Genomic DNA, 23,824 nt, shown 5'->3' with positions numbered 1-23,824 from the left:
CATGAGTGTTGCGATTCGATACATGTGGCGATACTTGGGTCACGATACGATATTATCACGATATTGCAGTATCACTATATATTGCCATATTTTCCTCAGCTATCAAAATCAAATGATGAGATAAAACAGCAAGTGCTGGATATTTTCATCAGAAAATATTGATTAGGTATTATTATCCATGTTGTTTGGGGTTTTCTTCCACTGTGACTGCCTCAAATACAGATTTGGTGCTGCACGCACAGTTAAAGGGCTCCACAGCGCTTTCTGCTAGAGTGGGGGTGCAGAGGTAGCCCATTTTCCCATCAATGTTTTATGTAACAATTTTTTTTTTTTTTTGGGAAAATCGATACTAAGAAGTGAAAGATCGATATTATATTGGGCAGCCGAATATCACGATATATCGCCAAAACGATTATTTCCCACACCCCTACGTTTTACCACCAGACCTACCGTAATCACATGTCTTTCAGATCAGAACGATTGTGTAAGGATGGGACTTCCCATTCTAATGGCTTGGATTCGTTAGCAAACACTGCCCCCCTGTGGTACTTGTATGTTACTATCAAAAGTTGTTGAGGACTGCCCAGAAACATCGTTGGTTCTAATTACAGCCTGTAGAAGAGTCTGGCCATTATTAGAGACCCGGCCACTAATGGAATACAGGCCAATATTAGAGGATTTACGGTACATGTATTGATGATATTATTGTTGTTTTAACACATTACATAGAATTTCAAAATTTTACATCAAGACTAAATAACAAGTACAGGTCTATTTGGAAATTGTGCATGCATGATGGCATATACTTTATGCTGTATCTGTGCATTAGCCTTTAAAAATGTTTGATGTTTTTTTTTTTTTTTAATCATGCCATATATTTCAGCACATAACTTTTTCAAATAAGAAATACAACAAAAACGACATCATCATCCAGTTAATTAAAGCTACAGTGTGTAATAATTTCAGGGATATACAGTCAGAAATGTAATATATTATACATAACTATGTTATTTATCATCATCTACGAGCTCAGCCTCTTAACCTTAATATTTGCGTTGCCTTAGAATTCGTTATTTATAATTACATAGGAGCGGGTCTCGCAGCCATGGAGGCTGACATCTTTGCGCTACGGCAGCGCAGAGCCAACAAACTAGCGATTGCGAGATCGCCAAAATGTCACAACGATGTAGAAAAAATAACGGGTATATTTATTATCTTAAGTCTACATGAAATCTATACCCTACACCGACTAATGAAATACTATCTGTAAAATTATCTATGTAAACAAACCTCATCACTTGAGAAGGTAGGTGATGCGGACGTCGTGGAAGACATTTTGTCCCGTAACGCTCGCCGTACTGTTGGGGGGGAGAAGCGGTGGGGGGGGAGATGTTCATGTTGCTGCAGTCTGACCGCTAGATGTCGCTAAAAGTTACACACTGTAGCTTTAAGAATGACTACATTAACATTTCACAGTTATTAATTTCTATTTAATCTGCTTTCTATTTTCTAACGTTAGACCCAATATCAGGGGCTAACTCAGTCAATGTCTTCCAGTCAGTCTGAGATAGCCAGACTAATGTTAGTCTACAGACTAAACTATAGGATCCATCGGCTATAGATGGATTTATTGGTTAGTTCATCCACTGACTGGGAAATGACCTGTGGAAGGTCTTCCTGCAGACAGAAAACTGCTGGTTTCTGCAGCCAGATGCTGCACAGGGAGGCATTTTTACTGCGCGTCTCTGTGGGAGTGGGGAGTACCAATATGGCGGATGGTGGCTTCGCTTTTTTCAGCAATCCAGTGAATAAATAGAGATCAGTAGGCTAGGCAGGTTAGCACCTTCCAGCTAAAAAGTCCATGATCCAGTTTGATGAAAAAATGTTTGATTCCAAGACAGATAAGAGTCGAAAAGTCCTGAGAATCCTGTGAATTAATTCAACGCGTTTCTCGTTTTTCATTTTTTATTTACAAAGAGAACATTTTATGGCTACAAAGATGCTGCGTGTCTCCATCAGATATCAGAGCTGCAGTCATGCCTGTCGGCGTGCAGAGAAGAGCTGAACATCTACCTGCAGCAGATGGAGGAGGTGAAGAAGAACTATGAGGCCGAGCTGCAGAGGAAGAACGAAAAGGTGCATGACTGTAAATAAATCTCGGTTTGCTCGTCGAGGTTCTGTCAAAGCTAACAGTCTTCTCTCCTTGCTTGTGTTTCAGTTGTCGTCTCTGCAGCAGAAGCTTCAGAGCGCCAGCCTGGTTTGTCAGAGCTCCACGGAGCAGAACCTGCAGCTGCAGCTGTCTCTGCAGCAGCAGCAGACCATGCTGACCGAGAGCACGGCTCGGGTTTCTGAGCTGGAGGAGAGCCAGAGCCGACTGCAAAGACAGGTGAGTTAGACGCACAGAGGGAAGATCGTCAATCGATTCGGAATCACTTTAGTGTTGGGAGTATTTCTAAAGCTGCTTTTCACACTGGAAAAAAATCATCTGAATCAAGGGCAGGACTTTTGAAACAACGGCCAAGGCTGAGATGGTGGCAGAGGGGTAACGATACGGGCTTGTTTAGGAGCTAAAGAACTGGGCCCCCTCTCCGCCAATGAGTCCTTCAGGATTACTTCGGCGTAGCAGAATTTTCCAGAGGCCAAACTGTGGCCTTCTCTGGTTTGTAGTTTCCTGGTCCTTTTCCAACATCAGCCGATTCTCTACCGTCCGTCACAGGTTTCCAGTTTGGAGCTCCAGCTGGAACGGACTCGGGCTTCTCTGCAGGATGACATCAGAAGTAGAGAGCTGAAGGCGCAGGCTGCTGAAGAGAACCTACAGGAGACGAGCCGACAGAACGAGCAACTGTCCAGATCCATCAGGTACAAAACTCTGTGCAGAACCGCTTTGAAAACAGGATTAAAGAAAACTCAGTAAAACAGCCTGTTTTTAATGATGAAATCTGTCCCCACAACTCGCCATCGTATTAAAAAATCACATCCTGATGTCTACATTAGGTAATATTAGGTGTGTAAATAATAATCGTTTTGTATCGATGCATCGATCCAACAGCCGACGATCCGATGCATCGACACGTCCGCAAGAGAATCGATTCATGTTCTTTTTTTCCTCCGGTCTATTTTTATCCATTTGCTCCTGGGCGTAATTCTCCCTCCCGTGCTGCGGTGGCGCTAAACCTATTTTGCCCTCCTACCTCGCTTCCTGGTTATACTCTTACAGCAGTGTGTTGCAGTGAGCTTGATGCAGACATTTTTAAATTATGCTCAATATTTCGCGTGGTCTGTGCTACACGCTGTGGGTCTAGATACGGCCGAGGCGGCGAGGAAGTGGGGGCGAGTTTATTCCGACGACGGAGGGACATGAGGGCCAAAAAGAGCAGAGATCCAGGTGGAAAAAGGGTCCCAGCGTTCTCGCGCACCTCGCTCTGCTAGCGGGTCAAACTTCACGAGTTGTTTTCCGCAATTTCGGTCATAAAAACAAAACAAGCCGGCCTCCTGTCTGCGGCACTGTCTGCGATCAGCTACAATTAGGGAGAGGAGCAGCGGAGCGTCTGTGGAGGGGGCGGGACGTCTGGAGCCGAGGTATTGAATTGCACTGATTATCTGCAGTATTTTTTGATGCAACTTTTCTACTTCTGTTATTTGCTGTTGTTTCTTTAAAAAATACATAACGATGTTACAGCTTTCATTGATTTATTTCAAACTTGAAACTTTGTTTAGCCTGTAAGGTGTAAAAAAAATAAATAAATAAAATAACCGATGAATCGAATCGTATCGTGGCGTATTCTTGAGTATCGAAAATAATCGAATCGTTGGGTCAGGAAATCGATACTGAATCGAATCGCCATGATGGCTCATTAGGGATTTATATCTGATTTAAAGATTCAATAATGGCAAAAACTTACATTTCTCTTAAAAGAGGCATCTGTAAAATTAAAGTCGTCGGGAAGTCATATTTAAATGTCAAATCACTCTGGCTTAAACGTGTTTATAAATGTACTCTATCAAAAATGAGAAAATTTAGAAAATCAGAAACCAGAATCCTTTCCTTTCCCATTGAGTTGCGTCCCAGTGTTCACGGGGATGGACGTCTGTGTCTTCGGCAGGCGTAGAGCTAACAGAACTGGCAGCGTTGCGAGGCAAAGACTCAAACATGTACGGCTGGAAGCCTTCTACACCAAACCAAGCTTCTGCCGCCCTGGCGTCCTCTTCCACAACATCTTCGTCCCCGCTTTCCTCCTCTAAATAAAAAATGGATGACGGAGGAGACTCATCCACGACCTCCGACACTAAACTCTCCTCCTCTTGCATGTTTCCGCTGTCCATAGCGTTCCTTGACAGCGTCGTTTCTAAGTCACCAATTTAGTGCTACTTGGTCCCAATGGAATTTCCCATTGGGAACCTGCTAGCACTAAGTTGCTAACTGGTTAGCAAGATGCTTCCTACAAACCGGCCACAACCAAACTTGTGGCCTTGGAGCTCAGAGACTTAATGAATAAAACTCAGAACTCATAAATCTTTATATATATACATACTTACATAAATAAATGTCAAAGGGAATTAATAGGAGATTGATATATTTTACCACCAAAAAATCTAATTTCTGCTTTTTTTTCTACTTTTTTTTTCTGGGCAGCCGTATCGCATCAGAGATGGAAAAATGTCGTTCTGAAATGCTTTCCAAAGAAGCGCAGCTGGAGCATCTGAGGAGCCAAGCTGCCACAAAGGCAGAGCAGATCACGTCCAAGACCTCCATGAGTGAGACCTTCAGGATGAGCTCCGCTCAACATTTTAGGTTTTATAGCAGCTTGGCTGCAGGCTGTCCCCATCTTGCTCCTCCCCTTGTCTTCCTCCAGTTGAAGATCTTGAAGAGAAGCTCCGTCGCTGTGAGGCAGAGCAGCAGAGCAGCGCTCAGCGAGTCCAGGACCTCGAGGGACGGCTGCGCTCCGTGCAGGGGGAGCTGACCGACAGCTTGGGACGACAGCAGGAGCTCAGGGAGGAGCTGCAGAGAACCCAGGCAGCGTGTGACGAACAGAAAGCCCAGGTGGACGAACTGAATGCTCGGCTGAGGTGAGGACAAGCGGGAAATATCCCTCCATCAGAGATGGTGTGATGGTCTGAGCAGTCAAAGGAAGATCAGGCACAGGTTTAGATCCAAAAAGTCTTCTTTTTATTGAACCCAAAACAAAGAACTTGGGTCAACAAAAAACAAATCACAAAGTTGGGCCCATAAAAGAGGTCAAAGTAACAGAAATTAACTCAGGCTAACAAAAGACCTACTGAAGCAAACAGACCTGCTACATGAGACAAAGGGAAAACTTAAATACTGGCTGATCCGGCCACATAGAAGATACAAAGGGGGAAACACACAAAAACCTAACTGAAATTAACAGAGGAAAATCCCATTCCCCCCCTCTTGCTGATGAGAAGTGGTGTAAACCAATTTGCAGCTTCAATGGGCTGGCTCCACCCCTTCTCCACCTCTGTTCTCCTGAAGGACTGGAGCAGCCAGCACCGAGGTGACTCAAAAAAACAAAAACAAAGATTAAATCAAGCAGAACATAACAGTGTAAACTAAAATGTGCGCACTTATTCTAGAATACAGTGTTATGACTTACAAAAATTCTGTAAATTAAATCCTAAATGTAAAGAAATCCCAATATAAATGAAATGAGACTTGCTGACTTAGTGTGTGTTGTGATTGAATGTTACCACATTTGGGTGGCTGTAGTTGCAGCCATCACAGATGGCAAAAGTACTCACTTTCCGTACTTGAGTAAAAGTACAAATACTTGTGTTAAAAAATACTCTGGTAAAAGTGGAAGTACTGATTAAACTTCTTTACTCAAGTAAAAGTAACAAAGTACAGGCTTGTAAATTTACTTAAAGAATAAAAGTAAAAGTAGAAACCACTTTTTTCATGCCGTTGCCTACATTTTAAATGGATGTCTGCCAATAGGACTAGATCTCCGTTGTGTTCATTTTCAATCATCTCGTCGTCCATGCTACTATGCTAACGCCACCGCCACCAAGCTGCAATGATTTGCCGCCAATGAATACCGCCGAATCTGTCGATCCATCTTGTAGTGGTGCGTCAAATGCAACGTAGATTCCCATCCAATTAGATTGAATTTGGTATTGATGACGTGAAAAATAATAACGGTAACTCCATTGAAATGATTCAAAACTAAAGTAACGAGCCAATTTTTTAAAATGTAAGGAGTAGAAAGTACAGATATTTGTGTAAAAATGTAAGGAGTAGAAGTAAAAAGTCGCCATAAAAATAAGTAGTAAAGTAAAAATATCAGAAAAATCTACTTGAGTACAGTAACGAAGTATTTGTACTTCGTTACTTCCCATCTCTGCCCTCCATTCACATACATATTTAGATCGGTCAATGAGAGTAGGGGCGACTGATCCAGAATGGTAGATTATTCACATGTCAGAGGATGTAATTTCCCTCTGGGATTATTAAAGTATGTCTGATTCTGAAAGAGAGCACATCCAGTTAGTCACAGTCAGAGAAACAGGACTACACTGGAAAACAGGCCAAGCTCCAACATCTAGAAACAAAGGTGTTGATGGCAGCAGCACAGCTGATATTTCTCTCCAGGATGGAGTCACAGCCAAACAGGAACAGACCAGATGAAGCTACTATGAGAAAAAGCAGAGAGAGCAGAAGGTTAGAGATTGAACTAACAGATTCTGCAGAGTGGGAGAATAGAGATAGAATGAAGCAGAATGATGAAAAAGGGGTCCCTATGTCCTCCAGCAGTCTAAGCCTATAGCAGCAGAACTATAGAGATAGATCAGGATAACCTGAGCCACTCTAACTAGAAGCTTTATCAAAAAGGAAAGTTTTAAAGGAATAGTACACCCAAAACATGATTAGCCTTCATTTTCTACTCACCCCCATGCTGAACAACACTCTGGAGTACTTTTTTGATATCTCAAATGCATCTGGAGATCTGGGAGGCTTCTTGCTGTCTGCTGACATTCAAATAATGGAGGTCTATGGCGCCCGAGGCAGAAAGGTCCATAAAAGTCCACAAAAAACGTGTCAATATTCCTCCATACTGCTCGTCCAATGTATTCCAAGTGTCCTGAGTGGGTAGCGTCCATAATTTACTCGAAACAAAGTCATTTAGAATGTTTTTAGAGCATAAACAGTAGTGTATAGGATTTCCTGAAAGCGCGTTCACGAGTCTACGGAAACCGCGGCAGACCAAACCAGATGAAAGTGCGCATTCAGCGTCTGCTCTGCCGATAATGCAAGCGTAGCAGAAGAAATGTGCTGTTTACCTGTGCAAAGAAAGAAACAACGAAAGAAAAATGTCTGAGGACTTCAGTGTTGAGGAAGAGGATGAGTTCTTTGCCGAGCTGAATGCGCACTTTCATCTGGTTTGGTCTGCCGCGGTTTCCGTAGACTCATGAACGCGCTTTCAGGAAATCCTATACACTACTGTTTATGCTCTAAAAACATTCTAAATGACTTCGTTTCGAGTAAATTATGGACGCTACCCACTCAGGACACTTGGAATACATTGGACGAGCAGTATGGAGGAATATTGACACGTTTTTTGTGGACTTTTATGGACCTTTCTGCCTCGGGCGCCATAGACCTCCATTATTTGAATGTCAGCAGACAGCAAGAAGCCTCCCAGATCTCCAGATGCATTTGAGATATCAAAAAAGTACTCCAGAGTGTTGTTCAGCATGTGGGTGAGTAGACAATGAAGGCTAATCATGTTTTGGGTGTACTATTCCTTTAAGCCTAGCCTTAAAAGTAGACAGGGTGTCTGCCTCACGGACTAAAACTGATAGTTGGTTCCACAGGAGAGGAGCCTGATAACTAAAAGATCTGCCTCCCATTCTACTTTTAGAAATTCTAGGAACCACTAGTAAACCTGCAGATTGAGAGCGAAGTGCTCTGTTAGGAACATAAGGAACAATCAGATCTCTGATATCAAATGGAGCGAATCAGTGTTTCCTAACCAATTCATTAGGTTAAAAAAATTAAATCATAGAAATAATTTCTTTCTTTTATGGATTTAATTTCTTTTCCTACATCAATTTGCAAAGTATGTTTCTTTTTGTTTCGTTTGTTTGATGTTTTTTTAATAATTTCCATTTATCAATGATATAAAAAAACTCCCTCCGTACTCTGGGTGAAGGTTTAGGCTTCCTAGGATTAACACCAACAGGTGCTGATGTGTGAATCCACAGAGACACTCAGAGGGAGCTGGAGGAGCGAACTCTTGAGGTCCTGGACATGGACAATGCACTGAAGGAGCGACAGGGGGAGCTGCAGCAGAGAGCCAAGCTGGTAAAAGCTCCTCTTTTTATGTTTTAGCCGCTCTGCTGCCACGGAAAGCCTCTAACCTTCTCTGCGCTCTCCCCCCCAGCTCGGCCAGCTGGACACCGCCATCAGAGATCACAAGCTGGAGATGGAGAGGAAGGTGGAGCTGCTGCAGCAGAGCCTGGAAGCCCAGGAGAAGGAGCTCACAGAGAGACATGCAAAGGTCTGAGAGCCGGAAGTTTGACAAAGATTTTAGCAGGGAGAAAAACATGTAGGTAATAAGAAAAAAAAGATGGTTAATAAAGAAAGAATCCTATGTGTAATCACAACTCAGGTTGATTCTGGGTGGGTAGAGTTAACCAGTTAGTTGGTGATCAGTAGATCATACCTGCAGGCCCCCAGGGGCCACCCTCCGTCCACAACTAGAGGCGAGGCAGCGATATGAAAACCTGGGCAGATCATCCAGTCTAATTTATTCAAAGTTTTCTGTCTAAGGAAAACCAGTTGATCGCATCTACTCAAAAATCATCGACTCATTGACTCTTCAGCAATTCCCTCACACTAAGCATGCTTGTAGCGACAGTGGAGAGGAAAAACTCCCTTTGAACAGGAGGAAACCTCCAGCAGAACCAGGCTCAGTGTGAGCAGCCATCTGCTGAGGCCCACTGGGGTTCAAGGAGACAGAAGCAGACATAGAAAAAGAAGCATAGATACAAAAGGCAACTGTCAACCAGCTCCACAGGCGGCCCCGTCCAGGAAACACACAGCCAGGCAGACGAGCTCCGAGCCAGCTCCCATGTCAGAGGCTGAAGAGAGCACATCCAGTTAGTCACAGTCTGTTATGACCAATACCACATCAATATCAATATCATGTGATTCTGTGCCCTTTGCACACGATGAAAGACCTGTCACTACCCGATCCGATCCGTCCCCGAAGCACGATGCTATGTTATTCAACACCACAACGCCAGAGGGCCAATTAGGAACTAGCTGTGGGTCTAGATACAGCCGAGGCGGTGAGGAAGTGGGGTCAAGTTTGTGTGACAACAGAGGGAAATGAGGGCCAAAAAGAGCGGGGATCCAGGTGGGAAAAGGGTCCCAGTGTTCTGGCGCACCTCGCTCTGCTAGCTGCTCCATCTTCACCAGTTGTTTTCTCAATGGCGGTCAGACAAACAAAACAAGCCGGTAAGGAACCAAACAGGAAATATAGAAGGTAGATTGACCAATCAGAGGCCTCCTGTCTGCGGTCACCTGCAATTTCAGAGATGTGCAGCAGAGTGTCTGAGGAGGGGGCGGGACATATCTGTGTTCACTGCGACATACATGCAGACAACCTGGTTTCTGAGTATAAATCAGGCTTAAGAAGAATGTTAAATAATTTTTTCAAACACATTCCAGATTATGGTTTTATCAGGAAAGTTTTAGTGTTGATTCTTTTTTTTTTTAATTGGAGTGTCAATATTTTTTGACAACCCTATTTAAAAAAAACAGTTGCTGTCACCGTGCAGATTAGCTGCTAAAATTTCAATTCAATTCAGTTTATTTCTATAGCTCCAATTCACATCATGTCATCTCAAGGCACTTTCCAGTTCACCAAAGTTTTCTATCTAAGGCAGGGGTCCCCAAACTTTTTCCTGTGAGGGCCACATAACTTTTCCCTTCTCTGATTAGGAGCCGGGGTCAGTTTGTAACAGAGAAATTGTGACGATTGCAAGAGTGCCTAAATATATGACGGGATTTATGTCTGTATGACGGGATTCATATTGTCTCCGCAGGTTATATTCTTTGAATACCGCCACCGTCTCTTGATAGATGAGACAGATAGCCTTTTCTTTGCTTTGAACAAAAAAATAAATAAATCGTTTGTCCAATTCAGGTTAAATGCCCTGCAGTCTGAATCAATTTTTCTCTTACCTAATCTTTTCGCCATTATTCCGTTCTCTCTTTACAGAAGAGCCTTTTGTGTTTAGGGCCATTCAAAAGAATAAAGAAAAAGACTATTTAATTCGGACTTTTTATTTGTCAGAATTCTGAGAAAAAAGTCAGAATTGAATAGACTATTATTTTTTTGAATGGCCCTAATCCTCTTCCGTATCTCTTTGAGAGGGGCGGGTGTAAGATTTTTTGCTGGTGGTTTTCAGATAGGGGCACAGACCCCAAAAGGGTGGAACATTGTTGCGTTATATGGGTGTATGAAATAGTTACTAATAGTTAATAATTAAAAAACTTCATAATTAATGAACATTTTATTGCAAATGTCCAACTTTATTATCAAATACAAAAAAAAAAAATACTTTCTGGTATTGTTCAGGGGGCCGGACCAAATGTGGAGGTGGGCCTGATCCGGCCCGCGGGCCGTAGTTTGGGGACCACTGATCTAAGGAAAACCAGCTGATTGCATCGACTCATTGACTCTTCAGCAATCCCTCACACTAAGCATGCTTGTAGCGACAGTGGAGGGGAAAAACTCCCTTTGAACAGGAAGAAACCTCCAGCAGAACCAGGCTCATCTGCTGAGAACACTAAATCTGATGGCACGCTGCCTCGTATCACTGCTTTCTGATCAGATAATAAAGTGAGTGTGTTGTTTACTGAGCATAAATTAGGCAGAATACCACTTGGAATAGGAATTTTATGAAGTAATAAGACTATATCACAATTAAAAGCTCCAAAATCCTGATTTGGTATTAAAACTATTGTTGCGCCGATACCAATTTTTTGGCCCCGATACCTGGTTGTGCAGTATCAGCTGGTACCGATACCATCTGTTTGAAATTGATGTGTGTGTATCTGAAGAACTTCATACTACCTGGATGTAAAATAATCACCATCATGGCTTCATGTCAAGCTGCTGCCTTCCTTTGTGAAGCAGGAAAAAGACTAAAACAAAGAGAATCCAGTAGAACTTTTTATTGCCTACCAGAGGTGGGGACTCGAGTTTGTGACTCGTACTCGAGTCGCACTTAAGTCGCATATTTAATGACTTCAGACTCGACTTAGACTTGCATTTGAAGGACTTTAGTCTCGACCGAGACTCGCGATTTCTTACTTGTGAACAGTATTTTGTTTTTTTTAAGTGTTTTTTGTTTTACTAACTTGACTGAATAAAAAAAACGGCAGAGGGGCTGTCAAACAGTCATGTAGCACTGATGCAACGCTACGTGACATATAGGCATGTGTTTTTCACTTACCAGTTAAAGATAATGATCATTCCATAGATATAATAGCGACCTTTAAGTTATACCGTCTCAGTGAAGGAGATGAAAACACAAGGAGAAACAAGCAAGCACGCAAATTATTGAACTTATTTTTATTAATCATGTGATTAGAATTTATTGTGCGATTAATTTAATATTGCAACAGGCCTACTCTAGACTTGAGACTTGACTTGGACTTGCAAAAAATGACTTGTGAACATGTCTGTTGCCTACTCAGGATGGCCCAGTCAAAATCTGGTAAATGACTTTTTTTTTAGTTGCAATTTTTTGAATCTGAGCTATTTTACCAAAAAAAAAAAAAAACGGCAAACATTTCTGTCAGATGTGCAAATCTGTTAGAAACATGATGTTTGATAAACGCAGGTTTGCTTTTTGAAGCGTTGAATTCATGAAGGTCATTTTAAGGATGCACGATATTTGGATTTTGGCCGATATCCGATATGCCGATATTTTAAAACTCATGTAGCCGATAACCGATATCGATACCGATGTTAAAGCTGGACAAAAACAAGAAGTCATTGAAAATAGCAGTTTTGTTATCCATTTCTGACACTTTGAAAAATAATAAACTCAAATATATTTTCATATGCTGATATCAAATAGATTTTTAAAAACGCGGTATCGATCTATTTTACTTTCAAAATCTCGTGAAATTTCATCGTTCTGTTACAAACTCTCGTGATATTTTGCAAATTCTTGTGAGATTTTGTTAGTAAAATAGATCGATACCGCGTCAATATATCAACATATAAAAATATGGCAACATTTGGTGAATTTTCGGGGGATTTCGTAGCATAACGATGACATATAGCAATATTTCATTAGTAAAAGAGATTGATATGGTGTTTTTAAATGGCAATATATCAGCATATGAAGATATTGGGATATTTTAATGCATCAATATTTTTTCCCTCGTTTTTAGAAGTTTTTAAGTCTGTAAAAAAAGAAGTTTTTGAGGAAGAAGAAGAATTAGTATTTTTTATTTCTTTTTAGACTTTAGAAACTCAGAAGCTGATCAAATATCGGGTTAAATATCGGTGGGGTGGCCGATGTCCGATATTCAGTTTTAAGGCCGATACCGATAGGGGGCCGATTATATTGTGCATCCCTAGGTAATTTATCCAGTCACTGAACTGATGGAGCTTCCTGAAGGTCCATGTTTTTGTGCTTTTAGGAGTCAGAGGAGTCCAACCGACAGCGTCTAGAGAATCAGCAAAGGCTTCAGAAAGTGCTGGAAGAACTTGAAGCCTGTCGGCGCCACCGTGATGCTCTGAGCCGAGAGCTGGACGCCGCCAAGCTGCAGATCAGGGAGACGGTGACGTCAAAGCTTTAATAGTTTGATATGGAGGGAATTTTTATGCTTTATTTCTGCAAATTTTGTATATTAATAAAAGGGTTTGAGGATAATTTTTTTTTTTTTTTTTTTACGTTTTTAAAGCTTTATTTATACAAATTGTTTTAGATGATTTTTTCAAATTGTGTTTTATTTATTTGAACAAATAAAAAAATATAAAATCTGCAAAATATTTTTTTTAAAAATTAAAGGAAATCAGAAAAAATTGCAATATTGCTATAGGAATCTTGATTTTTCTTGATTTAAAAGAACTCTTCTTGATTGAAAAGTTCTTTTAAAGTTTAAAGTTTCATTTCTTGATAGCCTTTTTTTTTTTTTTTTCCATTTACCAGACGTGTGTCTTTGCAGAAATAACGGAACAACATTCACTCCATAGCTGCAGCCGTGTGATGCATGTGATCTAACCGCACGTTTGTGCAGGAGGCCCGGCTGTGTGGCGTAGAGGAGGAGCTCACGCTGAAGGAGGCCCGCTGGCTGCAGGAGGAGGCCCGTCTGCAGAGCACGGTCAGCGCTTTGGAGGAGGAGCTGGAGCTGGAAAAGGAGCAGCACAGCAAAGAGGTACCAGGGTTCCCGCGGGTCCTTAAAAAGTCTTAAAAGGCATTGAATTCTTCAAAATAAAACTAAGGCCTTAATTGGTATTAAAATGTCTTAAATCAGTCTTTCATTGGTCTTAATTTTTAAACCATCATAAATAGGATTATTTTTATTACGATTTATTTTGTAATCTAAATAAAAATTTAAAATTGACGATTTTTTTGTTTTTCTTTTTATAAAAAAATAAATAAATAATGGTTCTCCATTATTGGTTCCGTCCCGATAGCGGAACCAATAAAGCATTGTTGCTGGGGGGACATTTGGGAGATGCTCCATTAACTTTTTGTCTGGAAAATCTGAGCAAGTGTAAATGTAACCAAAATAGTCTCCAGCCAAGAGTTTCCTCCATGGCTAAAACCAGGGAACATACATGAGGCTCAGTGGATTTATGCTAGAAGTCATTCAAGCTCAGAACGATGGGAATTAAGGCAGTGGAGTCGCACATGCAAAGCGCGAAACACAAAGCGTCAAAATGGAGTTACAGAGAAACAGCCGGTATTTCTCAGTTTAGTTCCACCCTTGTCTCTGCAACGCCTCCACTTATCACCAAATCAAACATACTAAGAAAACCATACAAAGAAAAATAGCTGCTAAAAAGACTTAGCGCTGGTTATGTTGGGGCTTTAAAACTGATTTGTTTTGTTCCCTGCTAAAACAAAGTTTGTGAATTCAGTTAAATAATTGTTCAAATATATCTGTCATTTGTGTGTTTTTAGCTTTCTTCCTGTATGGGAAGCTTTTCAACATTTGAAACATTAGTGCAGTGGTTTATGTTAAAATAAACCTTTGGGTTAAGTTGGAGCAAGCAGGTTTTTCTTTTGTTTCTTGTGATTTTGGTCTTACAAAATCATCTTACTTCTTGAATTTAACTTGCCTTATTCTGTAGGAACCCTGGGTACGGTTCCTCCTGAAGCTGCAGCTCAGGGATCCATCCTCCTCCTCACACATGTCACACTGTGACACACTGCAGAGGTCACTGCTGTTCCTCGTTCTGTCTTCTGTTTTTGTTCTTTTCCCATTTTTGATCTTATTTCCCCAGAGAAACCTTATTTTTAAACTTTTTAACCATTATAAAAATATATATATACTGTATTTTATTTGTTTGGCCAATGCTCAGGTTTTCTCAATGGTGAAATAAAAAGGAAAATAATTCAGGTTATTTGTTTAGATTCTCCTTTTCTGAGTCAATAAATGACAGAATATAATTTTTACCCGAAGAAGAAAAATTTAAACCATCACTGCAACGAATCAAAATTAGAAATACACTAAAAATGGGAATATAAACACTACTACAATTTTAATAAAAAGTAGATATTAAATAATATTTTGAAATGTGTCCGTTAACATGCTCTGAGCAGAACTCACCTGCAAAAAATCTCCTTTAAGGATCATTTTGCTTTGCAAAGAATTGTTAGTTTCAGCCCTAATGTCTACATTCTTATGTCTATATGTATGAATTATAGTTTAATCTTTTTTTTATCCGTGTAAATATGTAATTGTTATTAATCCAGCAGTACCAGAGCTGTGGATCTGAGTGTCATGAAGTAGTTTTTATTTATCAATAAAGTTTTCCACTCTGCATCATTTAGATCAGGGGTTAAAAATCATCAACCAGTAAAGGTCCGGAGACATTTTTAATTATTATCTGTTACATTAAACAGAATTTAACACAGAAATTAAAGGAGGTTTTTATGCTTCCATGTTATACATTGAATTTTTAAATAAAAAAATTGAAAATGTTTCCATTTTAAAACCATCTAAAGTGTTTTTTTTTAAGTACAGAACAATCTTTCAGTTTGGTATATAGACAATTACCTGATTCACATTTTATAAAACACCTTTTTCCTGTCTTAATGTTGGCAGTGGGCTTTAGGCTGCCCTGCAAGGCTTTAAACCTGGGTTTAACCGGAGACTAAGCCATTCTCAAGCACATATCAAGGAGCTCATTTTGAGCCTGGATCCAGATTTATTGTTGATTCTGTTCATGGTGGAGAATCCTGCTTCACAGCAGCAGGTTGAGCCAAACATCCTCTAAATGTGCAGGGTCATCTTTGAGCACGCCATTTCACTTTTCTTTCACCAGTTCACCGCAGTTCTTCCAGCAGTCCACACTTTCTCTGCTCTCTTTTTCTCATGGTCTTCTCCTTCTTTCCCATCGCCCGGCTTGCCACAGGTTTGTAACCTGACTCCGCCAGATGGATTTGCTGCGCATATCCATCTGGAAACCTTCCGTTGAAGTAATTTTGGGAAGGGGCGAAAATACTGGTTAGCTGATTGGCCTATGTTGGTGATAGACGGGCCAAATAAACCAATCAGATCAACGAAGCATATGACGTACTAACAGAGCGACGACGAAGAGGAGCCAATTGATAGATCAAACTCTTGCCGAAACCAGTCGGGAGAAGAGCAAAAACATCTTTTCCTCTGAGAAAAGCCTCCAGAGCAGTGTTTTGCTCTTCTTTCAGTGAAGAAATACTCTGTAATTCCCATAAAACTTGCTCGATAGCCACGCTAACGCTAGTTTCATCGGCTGAAGCCGCCATGTTCTTTAGACTGAACTGTCGCGCTTCTCGTTGCGTCACACCTCAACCCGCCTCAAAGCCAACGCTGATTGGACGTTCGTTTGGTGAACGGCTCCAAATTTTCTTTAACGGAGAGTCTCCAGACTGATCTGCGAGTGAAACCTTGAAAGCTCGCAAGATCAGGATGGTCTCACGAGGCTAACAGGTTTGCCTGCTGTGTCTAAAAGTAGCAGCAGCAGCAACCCAGACTGACAGCTCATTGGCTCATTTGGATCACGTGCAGCCTGGAGCCGGACGCTCCCCAGAGCTTTACCGTGTTAACAGGAGAAGAGGCGCAAGTTAAATTAGACTCTGCTGTCAGAAAACATGCGGTAATTTATAAATTTTTTAAATCAGGTTGGGTCCGGATTAGCCAGCAGGTGGATCTGGATCCGGACCGCGCTCCGCTAAACAGTGACCTCTGTTTTACATCATAAAGCTGTAGCTCTGGGTCCCTGAGCAAGACCCTTAATTCCCCACACGGCTCCGTGGGCGGCGCACAATGGCAGCCCACTGCTCCCGCAGGTTAAATGCAGAGAGTGAAATTCGTTGCTCTCTACTTCTGACAGTGTAATGAGAAAAGTCATCAGGTAGATCCGCCTCTAACTCTTCCACTTTTCCTCTGTGTTTTTCAGCTGGATCGTTAGGTCTGGGCTTTAACTAGGCCATTCTGTTAACCTCCATCAGTCCTCCCTTCAGCTCTGACCATGCAACTGTTCCCTCAGCATTATGCTACCTCCACCCTGCTTCATAACAGGCTTGGTTTTTGGCTGCATCTTAGCAGATGTGAGGTTGTTTCATCCTCCTGCCTTCTGCAGGTGATGAACGCTGCCTTCCTGTTCTACCTCTTTAAAATGCATTGCAGCAGTTGAGGCCTGGTTGAATCTTGTTGTGAAGCTCTGTGTTCTGAACTCTGTCGCTCTCCGTCCTCTGGCAGCTGGAGTCTCTGCAGCACACTCGAGGCCAGCTCCTCAAAGTCTCAGAGCAGATCTCCACCAGCATGCGCTCCTCCCAGGAGCAGCTCACCCTGAAGCTCCAGCAGAGCCAGAAGCAGCTGGAGGAAGCAAAGGAGCGCTGCGGCCGGGTGGAAAGCCAGCTGGACCGGGCCCAGACCGAGCTGGATCACAGCCACGGCCGAGCCAGCCACCTTCAGGTGCAGCTGTTGCAGAGAGAAGCGGAGCTGGAGGAGAGCAGGACGCTGGGGGAACAAACCAGGGTGGAGAACGGCCGTCTGACTGCACAGCTGGAGCTGCTCTCTGCGCAGCTGCAGCAGAGCAGGAAGCAGGTTTCTCAGCTCCAAACTCGGCTCCGTACCTCCCAAGAGTCTCTGGAGAGGTCGACCGATTCGCTGCTCTTAAAGGTACGCTTTGCTCCAGGATCCCAGCTTCACCTCTTTTCTTTTTAAAGTCCTTCCCTTTCATTTGTCTCCTTACCTCCTGCAGGAGTCTGAGGTGACTCGCCTCCAGGCCCGGATCTCCAGTATGGGAAGATCTGCGGAGCGGCAGATTCTGTTCGGTCACGCCGCCTCCCTTCCTGCCCTGCAGACGTTGACGGACCGTCCGGCGCCGTCCCTGACTAACGCTCCCTCATACCTCCCATCCAGTGACCTGCTTCAGACCAGCAGCACCGGCTCCTCTGTGGACCTTCCTCCCAGCCTGAAGGCCACCCTGATCAAGCCGCCGTGGGAGTCTTCCTCACCGTCTGCTTCCTTCCCAGAGACCGCCGACCTCAGCTGGCAGGGGCTCAGCGCTGCCGAGGCCTCGGCGTCCTCTGACAGCTCCTTCAACCCGCTCACCTACATGGTGGACCGAGACGACGTGCAGCAGAGCGAGTCCAGGAGGGAGTCTGAGAGCACTTTGGTGGGACAGGAGGAGGAGGAGGATATGGGCTCGCTGACAGGAATGCTGAAGTTTGTTCATCAGACGTTAGCCCTGCAGGAGGATCCTTCTGTGTGGAGCTCTGGAACAAAGACGCAGAGCTGACATCAGCTGCACTGCAGGTAAAAACATCCTCAGTCAAAACATTAATAAATCCTTCATTAAAGCATGAAATGCAAAATAGTGACAGCAAAGGAGCCGGTCAAATCCTGTTTTTAAAATATTTGAAAGAAATACAATTCCAAAACAGCAAAAGTTTTGGTCTGCTGGACGTTAGCGGCGGGATTTTGATTGGTGGAGACGAGCGTTACTGGGCTGAAAGTGAGGATGATGATGATCTGTGGCGTGCAGCTTGAAGAGAATGTCTGATCAGCTGCAGACTGAAACAAACATTTCATCCTTTAAAAGCTTCAGGATCAGGCCAGATGTCACCTTTAATAAATAAATTAGTAAAACTCAGACTGAAAAATAGGAATTTAAAAGAAAGTTAGAAAAAAGCTGCATAAAAGAAACTTTGGAGACACTATATTTGAACAAATTAGGACTGCAACAACCAATAAAATCGATAAAAATCGACTTTTAAATGCGTTGGCAACGAGTGTCATCATCGATTAGTTGTGTCGCGCGATTAATGCGTCATCCACCGCTTGATTGAAACGCGGGAAGAAAAAAAAAATACGGCGGAGCGAGCCAGCGCCGCAGGTGAGCAAAGGCTGTTTTCAAAAGGCATAAACATCAACTGTTCTAATGACCGATACCGCAAACGCAAGCTGCGTCTCAATTTGCAGACAGCCTGCGCTTTGTAAAGCGAAAAAAGTCTTAACATGCAACTTTTGTAAAAACAAATGAACATGGCGCGGAAGCACCACTGTTATGACGCAGCACCTGAAAAGGAAACAGGTTGGAGCCTTCGATGGCAGTGAAGAGAGCTGATCAGCAGGGTGAGCGGCCATGTTTGTTTGGTTTTAAAGTGGGGAAACGTAACGTTAGTTTCTCAGGTAGCTCATCTGATGCTTTCCTTACCGTGTTAGTAGGTTACAGACAGTGATAAGGTTGGCTACTTATTTTACTTTTATATCATTTGAATTAGCTTAAGCAGCGTTTATATTTTCTTTATAAATAAATTAACTTGCAAATTATGAGGGCAAGGCTTTTAAAGTTTAAATTTTCTGGCAAAGATAAAGTAAAGAAGATCCTGCAATTTATGGAAGTAAAGCAGAATAAAATCCAGCAAGATCAGTAATATGTCAATTAATTATCTGCCACATTCCCATGTAAATATGTCTTTGGAGGATGTGTTTTTTAGCACCCCTAGTTCTCTCATTTTTATTCCAAATACAATTTATAATTTGAATCACAGGGCTATTTTTATCTCTATGGTTCAGTATTTTCTCAAGTAGCAACTTTAACTGCTATACTTTCCTGTCTTAAAAGGCAGAACTCTTCTAGTCTAAAAAAACTCATTTGTTGAAATGGGGGGGGCTATTGTTTGAACCCCTTAGGGGCTTTAAAAACAAAAATGTCTTTTTTTGCGCTTTATGAAACAAAGTAGCCTATATTTTGTGGATGTACAGCTACATTTCTCATGTAAGTTTGCGTAGTTTTAACACAAACATTTATTTTTCATATTGCACCAGTACAGTTAATGAGCAACCTGTACTTGTGTGCTTGTTTGTTCTGTCTAAAATGTTTATTTTGGAATAAAGAGGTTAATATAAAAAATATTTTTTGTCCGATTCATCGATTAATCGAAAAAATAATCGGCCGATTCATCGATTTTTAAAATAATCGTTAGTTGCAGCCCTAGAACAAATACAATGTGAAAAAGATTTTAGTTTCACATCTGGACTAACCCTAATGTTTTGTTTTTATTTCTGTTTAGAAAATGTGGCCTTTTCCTGTATTGTAATAAATACATAAATAAAGCACAATCATTCCCGCTCTATTTTTAAATACGCAGTAGAGGTATTTAAACGTAGTAGAGGATATGTACCGGTGTATATAAAACCCACGCCCTATAATCCGGTGCGCCTTATGTGTGTGTTAAATACAGTAATGGCACACATAACTGAGACTGCGCCTTTTAGTACGGTGCGCCTTATGGTCGGGAAAATACGGTACACACATTTTACCAAACCTTGAGAAACAATTTCGCGTGTCGTGCGAATAAGTAAGTTTTGTCTAAAACCACCACTTTCTCAGCCTTGCAGGTGAAACAAAAAACATTTTCACTGGATAAATAGCATAACTAAATATGAGGCGAATCCTCCCTCTTTAAGTTGGCGATCCAACGACCAACCCGTCCGTGGAGGATCAGGAATCAGAAAGGTGGAATAACTTTTTTTTCCACTTTTACCCGAGGTATTCCAGCATCCAGCTGCCATGCACGTGGGCATTGTCAGTTTCACTATAGCTCTATTTCAAGATAATTTAATATGTTGGTTCTTTGCTTTTGTACATAACAAACCACTAATTGTTTAAAATTACTTAATTCAGAATTTTTTGGGGTTATCCATAAGTACTGAACTTTGCTGAATCGAGCCACAAAACTCCTGTAAATAGCACTTTCAGCTGACGCTCTTATAAGTGGCGTAGTAGCACAGGCACACTCAGTAGGGTTAAACAAGCGCACCCTTTCCCAGGCTGTCGTTCTATTGGCTGGAATGGTTGCTAGGCGACGACCCAAGTGCAATCCGAGAGAGAGCAACAAAAATCCGCAAGCAGAGCCTACGGGTTTGCGAGCGTATCTGAGACTCTAGCGGAGCGCGGTTTGTGCGCGAAGAGAAGGAGGCAAGCGAGAGGAGAATATATCTGTGCAAGAAGCATTAAATCTGAGAGAAGAAACAAAGATTTGAGAGAGAAGAGAAAATATTTGAGAGAGAGCGCATGTTTGGAGTGTGAGCATTATAAGTTTTGAGTGCAAGAAGATGAAATTCTTTTCTCAAATTGAAATTATGTGCTGTTGCATTATGGCAGGATAATTCTCCCATACAAAACTTCAATTTTTCCATCTTGAGCAGCAGGAGCGCGTTGGCGGCGCATCAAGAGCATCAGATGCTTAAACGCTCCCGACGCGCTGCGCCTGCTGCTCAAAACGCGCTGCGGGACCTTTTACTGCACCTATACGCGCGTCAACCATTGACTTTGCATGTAAACTCGCTGCTTCTGCTGCACCTGCTGCGTCCGGTTCACACCGATGTCGAGCGGTTGAACAGCGAGCACAGCGTTAATTTGTTTCCCCATGTTTTTCACATCAGCTGTGAGATGGGCACGCATGGAGTTACAGATTAACAGCGATGGTGATGAGTGGAAAAAAACACCTGGTCTCCTTACATTCAGCCACTCTTTCATCATCTCCTCAATGAGGTGGTCTCAAAAGTCGCAGTTACAACACACATAGGGCGCACCGCACATTTTGAGGGAAAAAAAGACGTTTAAGTGCGCCTTATAGTCGTGAAAATACGGTAGTTCCCATTGATTTAGCTTGTAAAGCGGGGAGAATGGCGCTAGGCTTACCGCACCGTGACGTCACTACTGGAAGATGGCGGGAGGGAGGGGTTACTATATTTGGGCTAAAATGGCCGCTCCCAGACTCTTTATTATTTTAATAACTGATTAAAGCTAAATTCATTAAATCACTGCAATGTTATTAGTTTTAGGTATAAATAATGATCCATTGTTTATTCCTTGCTGACCGTTTTTTTCCTTTAACTTTGAAAGATGCGATCCATAAAGAACCAACCAAAAAAAAAAAAATTTACCTAAAGATAAATTCCTTCACTTTATAGAATGTATTTTAGGGTCTAAAGTTGAATCTTCTCTTTCTTTGTCTTTTTTTCAGGGAGCCGTTTCCATGGGAGCCGTGCCAAGTTTCTACTCAGTTTATGTATATGTGTTATTTATTCCTGTATTTAGGAGTATTTTTCCATGAAGTATCCATTGGCAGTAATGGAAGCTACAATTTTAAACCCCTTTTTCTGCCGTCTGTAAAAGATAAACTGTAGTTGAGCAGAATGTAGCATTTCCCTGTTTTATTTCGATGTTTCCTCCACTGATATTAATGACTGTTTTCTTGTTGGATTTTCTAAATTAAAGAGTTCTTCCACTAAATCAGCCTGGATGATCTGTTTCTATAAAAATCCCTGGGAGCTTCCCATGCTCTCTGAGTGGGAATCTGGAGGAGCGTCATCAGAGCCACAGGCAGGAATGTTTGGCACACAGCCTCTGCTGATGGATAAATTAAATTAGATTCAGCGGTGGGCTGTGAGGGCCTTCAAAACGCTAACCTACATTCACAACTTAGCATCTCTGGTAAGTGTGATATATTTTGTTTTCATGCTTTATGCTCTATTTTATCTGGCAATTAGATGCATATTGAATCTGAACGGCTCCTGTGAATGTAAATATGGAGGAGCTGCGGTTATAGAGTAGAGGATTGCTAATATCTTAACTGGGCTTTTTGCTTAATTGATCTCCGTATTCACCATTGTTGCAAATTGATGTCTATATATATATATATATATATATATATATATATATATATATATATATATATATATATATATATATATATATATATATATATATATATATATATATATTAGGGATGCACGATATAATCGGCCCCCTATCGGTATCGGCCTTAAAACTGAATATCGGACATCGGCCACCCCACCGATATTTAACCCGATATTTGATCAGCTTCTGAGTTTCTAAAGTCTAAAAAAAATAAAAATAAAAATACTTCTTCTTCCTCAAAAACTTCTTTTTTTACAGACTTAAAAACTTCTAAAGACGAGGGAAAAATATTGATACATTAAAATATCCCAATATCTTCATATGCTGATATATTGCCATTTAAAAACACCATATCAATCTCTTTTACTAATGAAATATTGCTATATGTCATCGTTATGCTACGAAATCCCCCCAAAATTCACGAAATGTTGCCATATTTTTATATGTTGATATATTGACGCGGTATCGATCTATTTTACTAACAAAATCTCACAAGAATTTGCAAAATATCACGAGAGTTTGTAACAGAACGATGAAATTTCCCCAGATTTTGAATGTAAAATAGATCGATACCGCGTTTTTAAAAATCTATTTGATATCAGCATATGAAAATATATTTGAGTATATTATTTTTCAAAGTGTCAGAAATGGATAACAAAACTGCTATTTTCAATGACTACTTATTTTTCTCCAGCTTTAACATCGGTATCGATATCGGTTATCGGCTACATGAGTTTTAAAATATCGGCATATCGGATATCGGCCAAAATCCCAATATCGTGCATCCCTAGTGTGTGTGTATGTATATATATATATATGTATATATATATATATATATATATATATATATATATATATATATATATATATATATATATAAACAATATATTTTGACGTCAAGGTATAAGTAGTGGATTAAGTTGAGGGGTTGTAAGTCTGTGTAAGGTCTAGTGCCCCTAGTGGTTAAAAGTTTCAAAGTCACCATCACAGAAAATAAGAATAAACAAACATTTGGTAAAAAAGCTCCTGAATTATCATGACATCCGATTTACTATTTAAAACAATATAATATGACAGACCAAAATGTAACAGATGTGGAAATTCAGGTAAAGTTAAAAGCAATAAACAAATGATAAATGTAACTGATTAGCCCGGCCAGCCAGGCTGCTACAACGCCATTTCCCTTCTTTGTCTGAGCACCTAGCAGCCGGCTTGCTTGGATTTGCAATGAATCCTGGGATACCCAAGACTACGGAGGATACAGCACACCTGTCCTGGAAAATGGACTGAGCGGCTCCCACAGAGAAATAATCTTTGAAGGCAGGATGGTAATCTGGATGAACTGACTGCACAGACCATGTTTTCAGGAGGACTTTCTCACTTCAACATAGATTCTAACTACTTTC

The 23,824-nt window shown here is 41.3% G+C and overlaps 1 protein-coding gene across 1 annotated transcript in view; it reads left to right on the top strand.

Annotated features, from left to right (window-relative positions):
* ccdc18 (coiled-coil domain containing 18) overlaps positions 1-22,010 on the top strand; it is a 41,113-nt gene extending 19,103 nt beyond the window's left edge. Inside the window, exons 14-25 of the mRNA XM_038302461.1 lie at positions 2,020-2,136; positions 2,219-2,386; positions 2,717-2,859; positions 4,634-4,755; positions 4,854-5,067; positions 8,224-8,323; positions 8,403-8,519; positions 12,689-12,829; positions 13,289-13,426; positions 16,961-17,383; positions 17,466-18,022; positions 21,742-22,010. Coding sequence (XP_038158389.1) covers positions 2,020-2,136; positions 2,219-2,386; positions 2,717-2,859; positions 4,634-4,755; positions 4,854-5,067; positions 8,224-8,323; positions 8,403-8,519; positions 12,689-12,829; positions 13,289-13,426; positions 16,961-17,383; positions 17,466-18,005 — 2,223 coding nt within the window. The 3' untranslated portion in view covers positions 18,006-18,022; positions 21,742-22,010. The remainder of the gene's footprint in view (positions 1-2,019; positions 2,137-2,218; positions 2,387-2,716; positions 2,860-4,633; positions 4,756-4,853; positions 5,068-8,223; positions 8,324-8,402; positions 8,520-12,688; positions 12,830-13,288; positions 13,427-16,960; positions 17,384-17,465; positions 18,023-21,741) is intronic.
* Positions 22,011-23,824: the final 1,814 nt, after the last annotated feature.

Source organism: Cyprinodon tularosa, unplaced genomic scaffold (genome assembly GCF_016077235.1).
Source record: "Cyprinodon tularosa strain WSP-4 unplaced genomic scaffold, ASM1607723v1 ctg490, whole genome shotgun sequence".
NCBI classification, from domain to species: Eukaryota; Metazoa; Chordata; class Actinopteri; order Cyprinodontiformes; family Cyprinodontidae; genus Cyprinodon; species Cyprinodon tularosa.
This window is presented reverse-complemented; position numbering and strand designations above follow the sequence as displayed.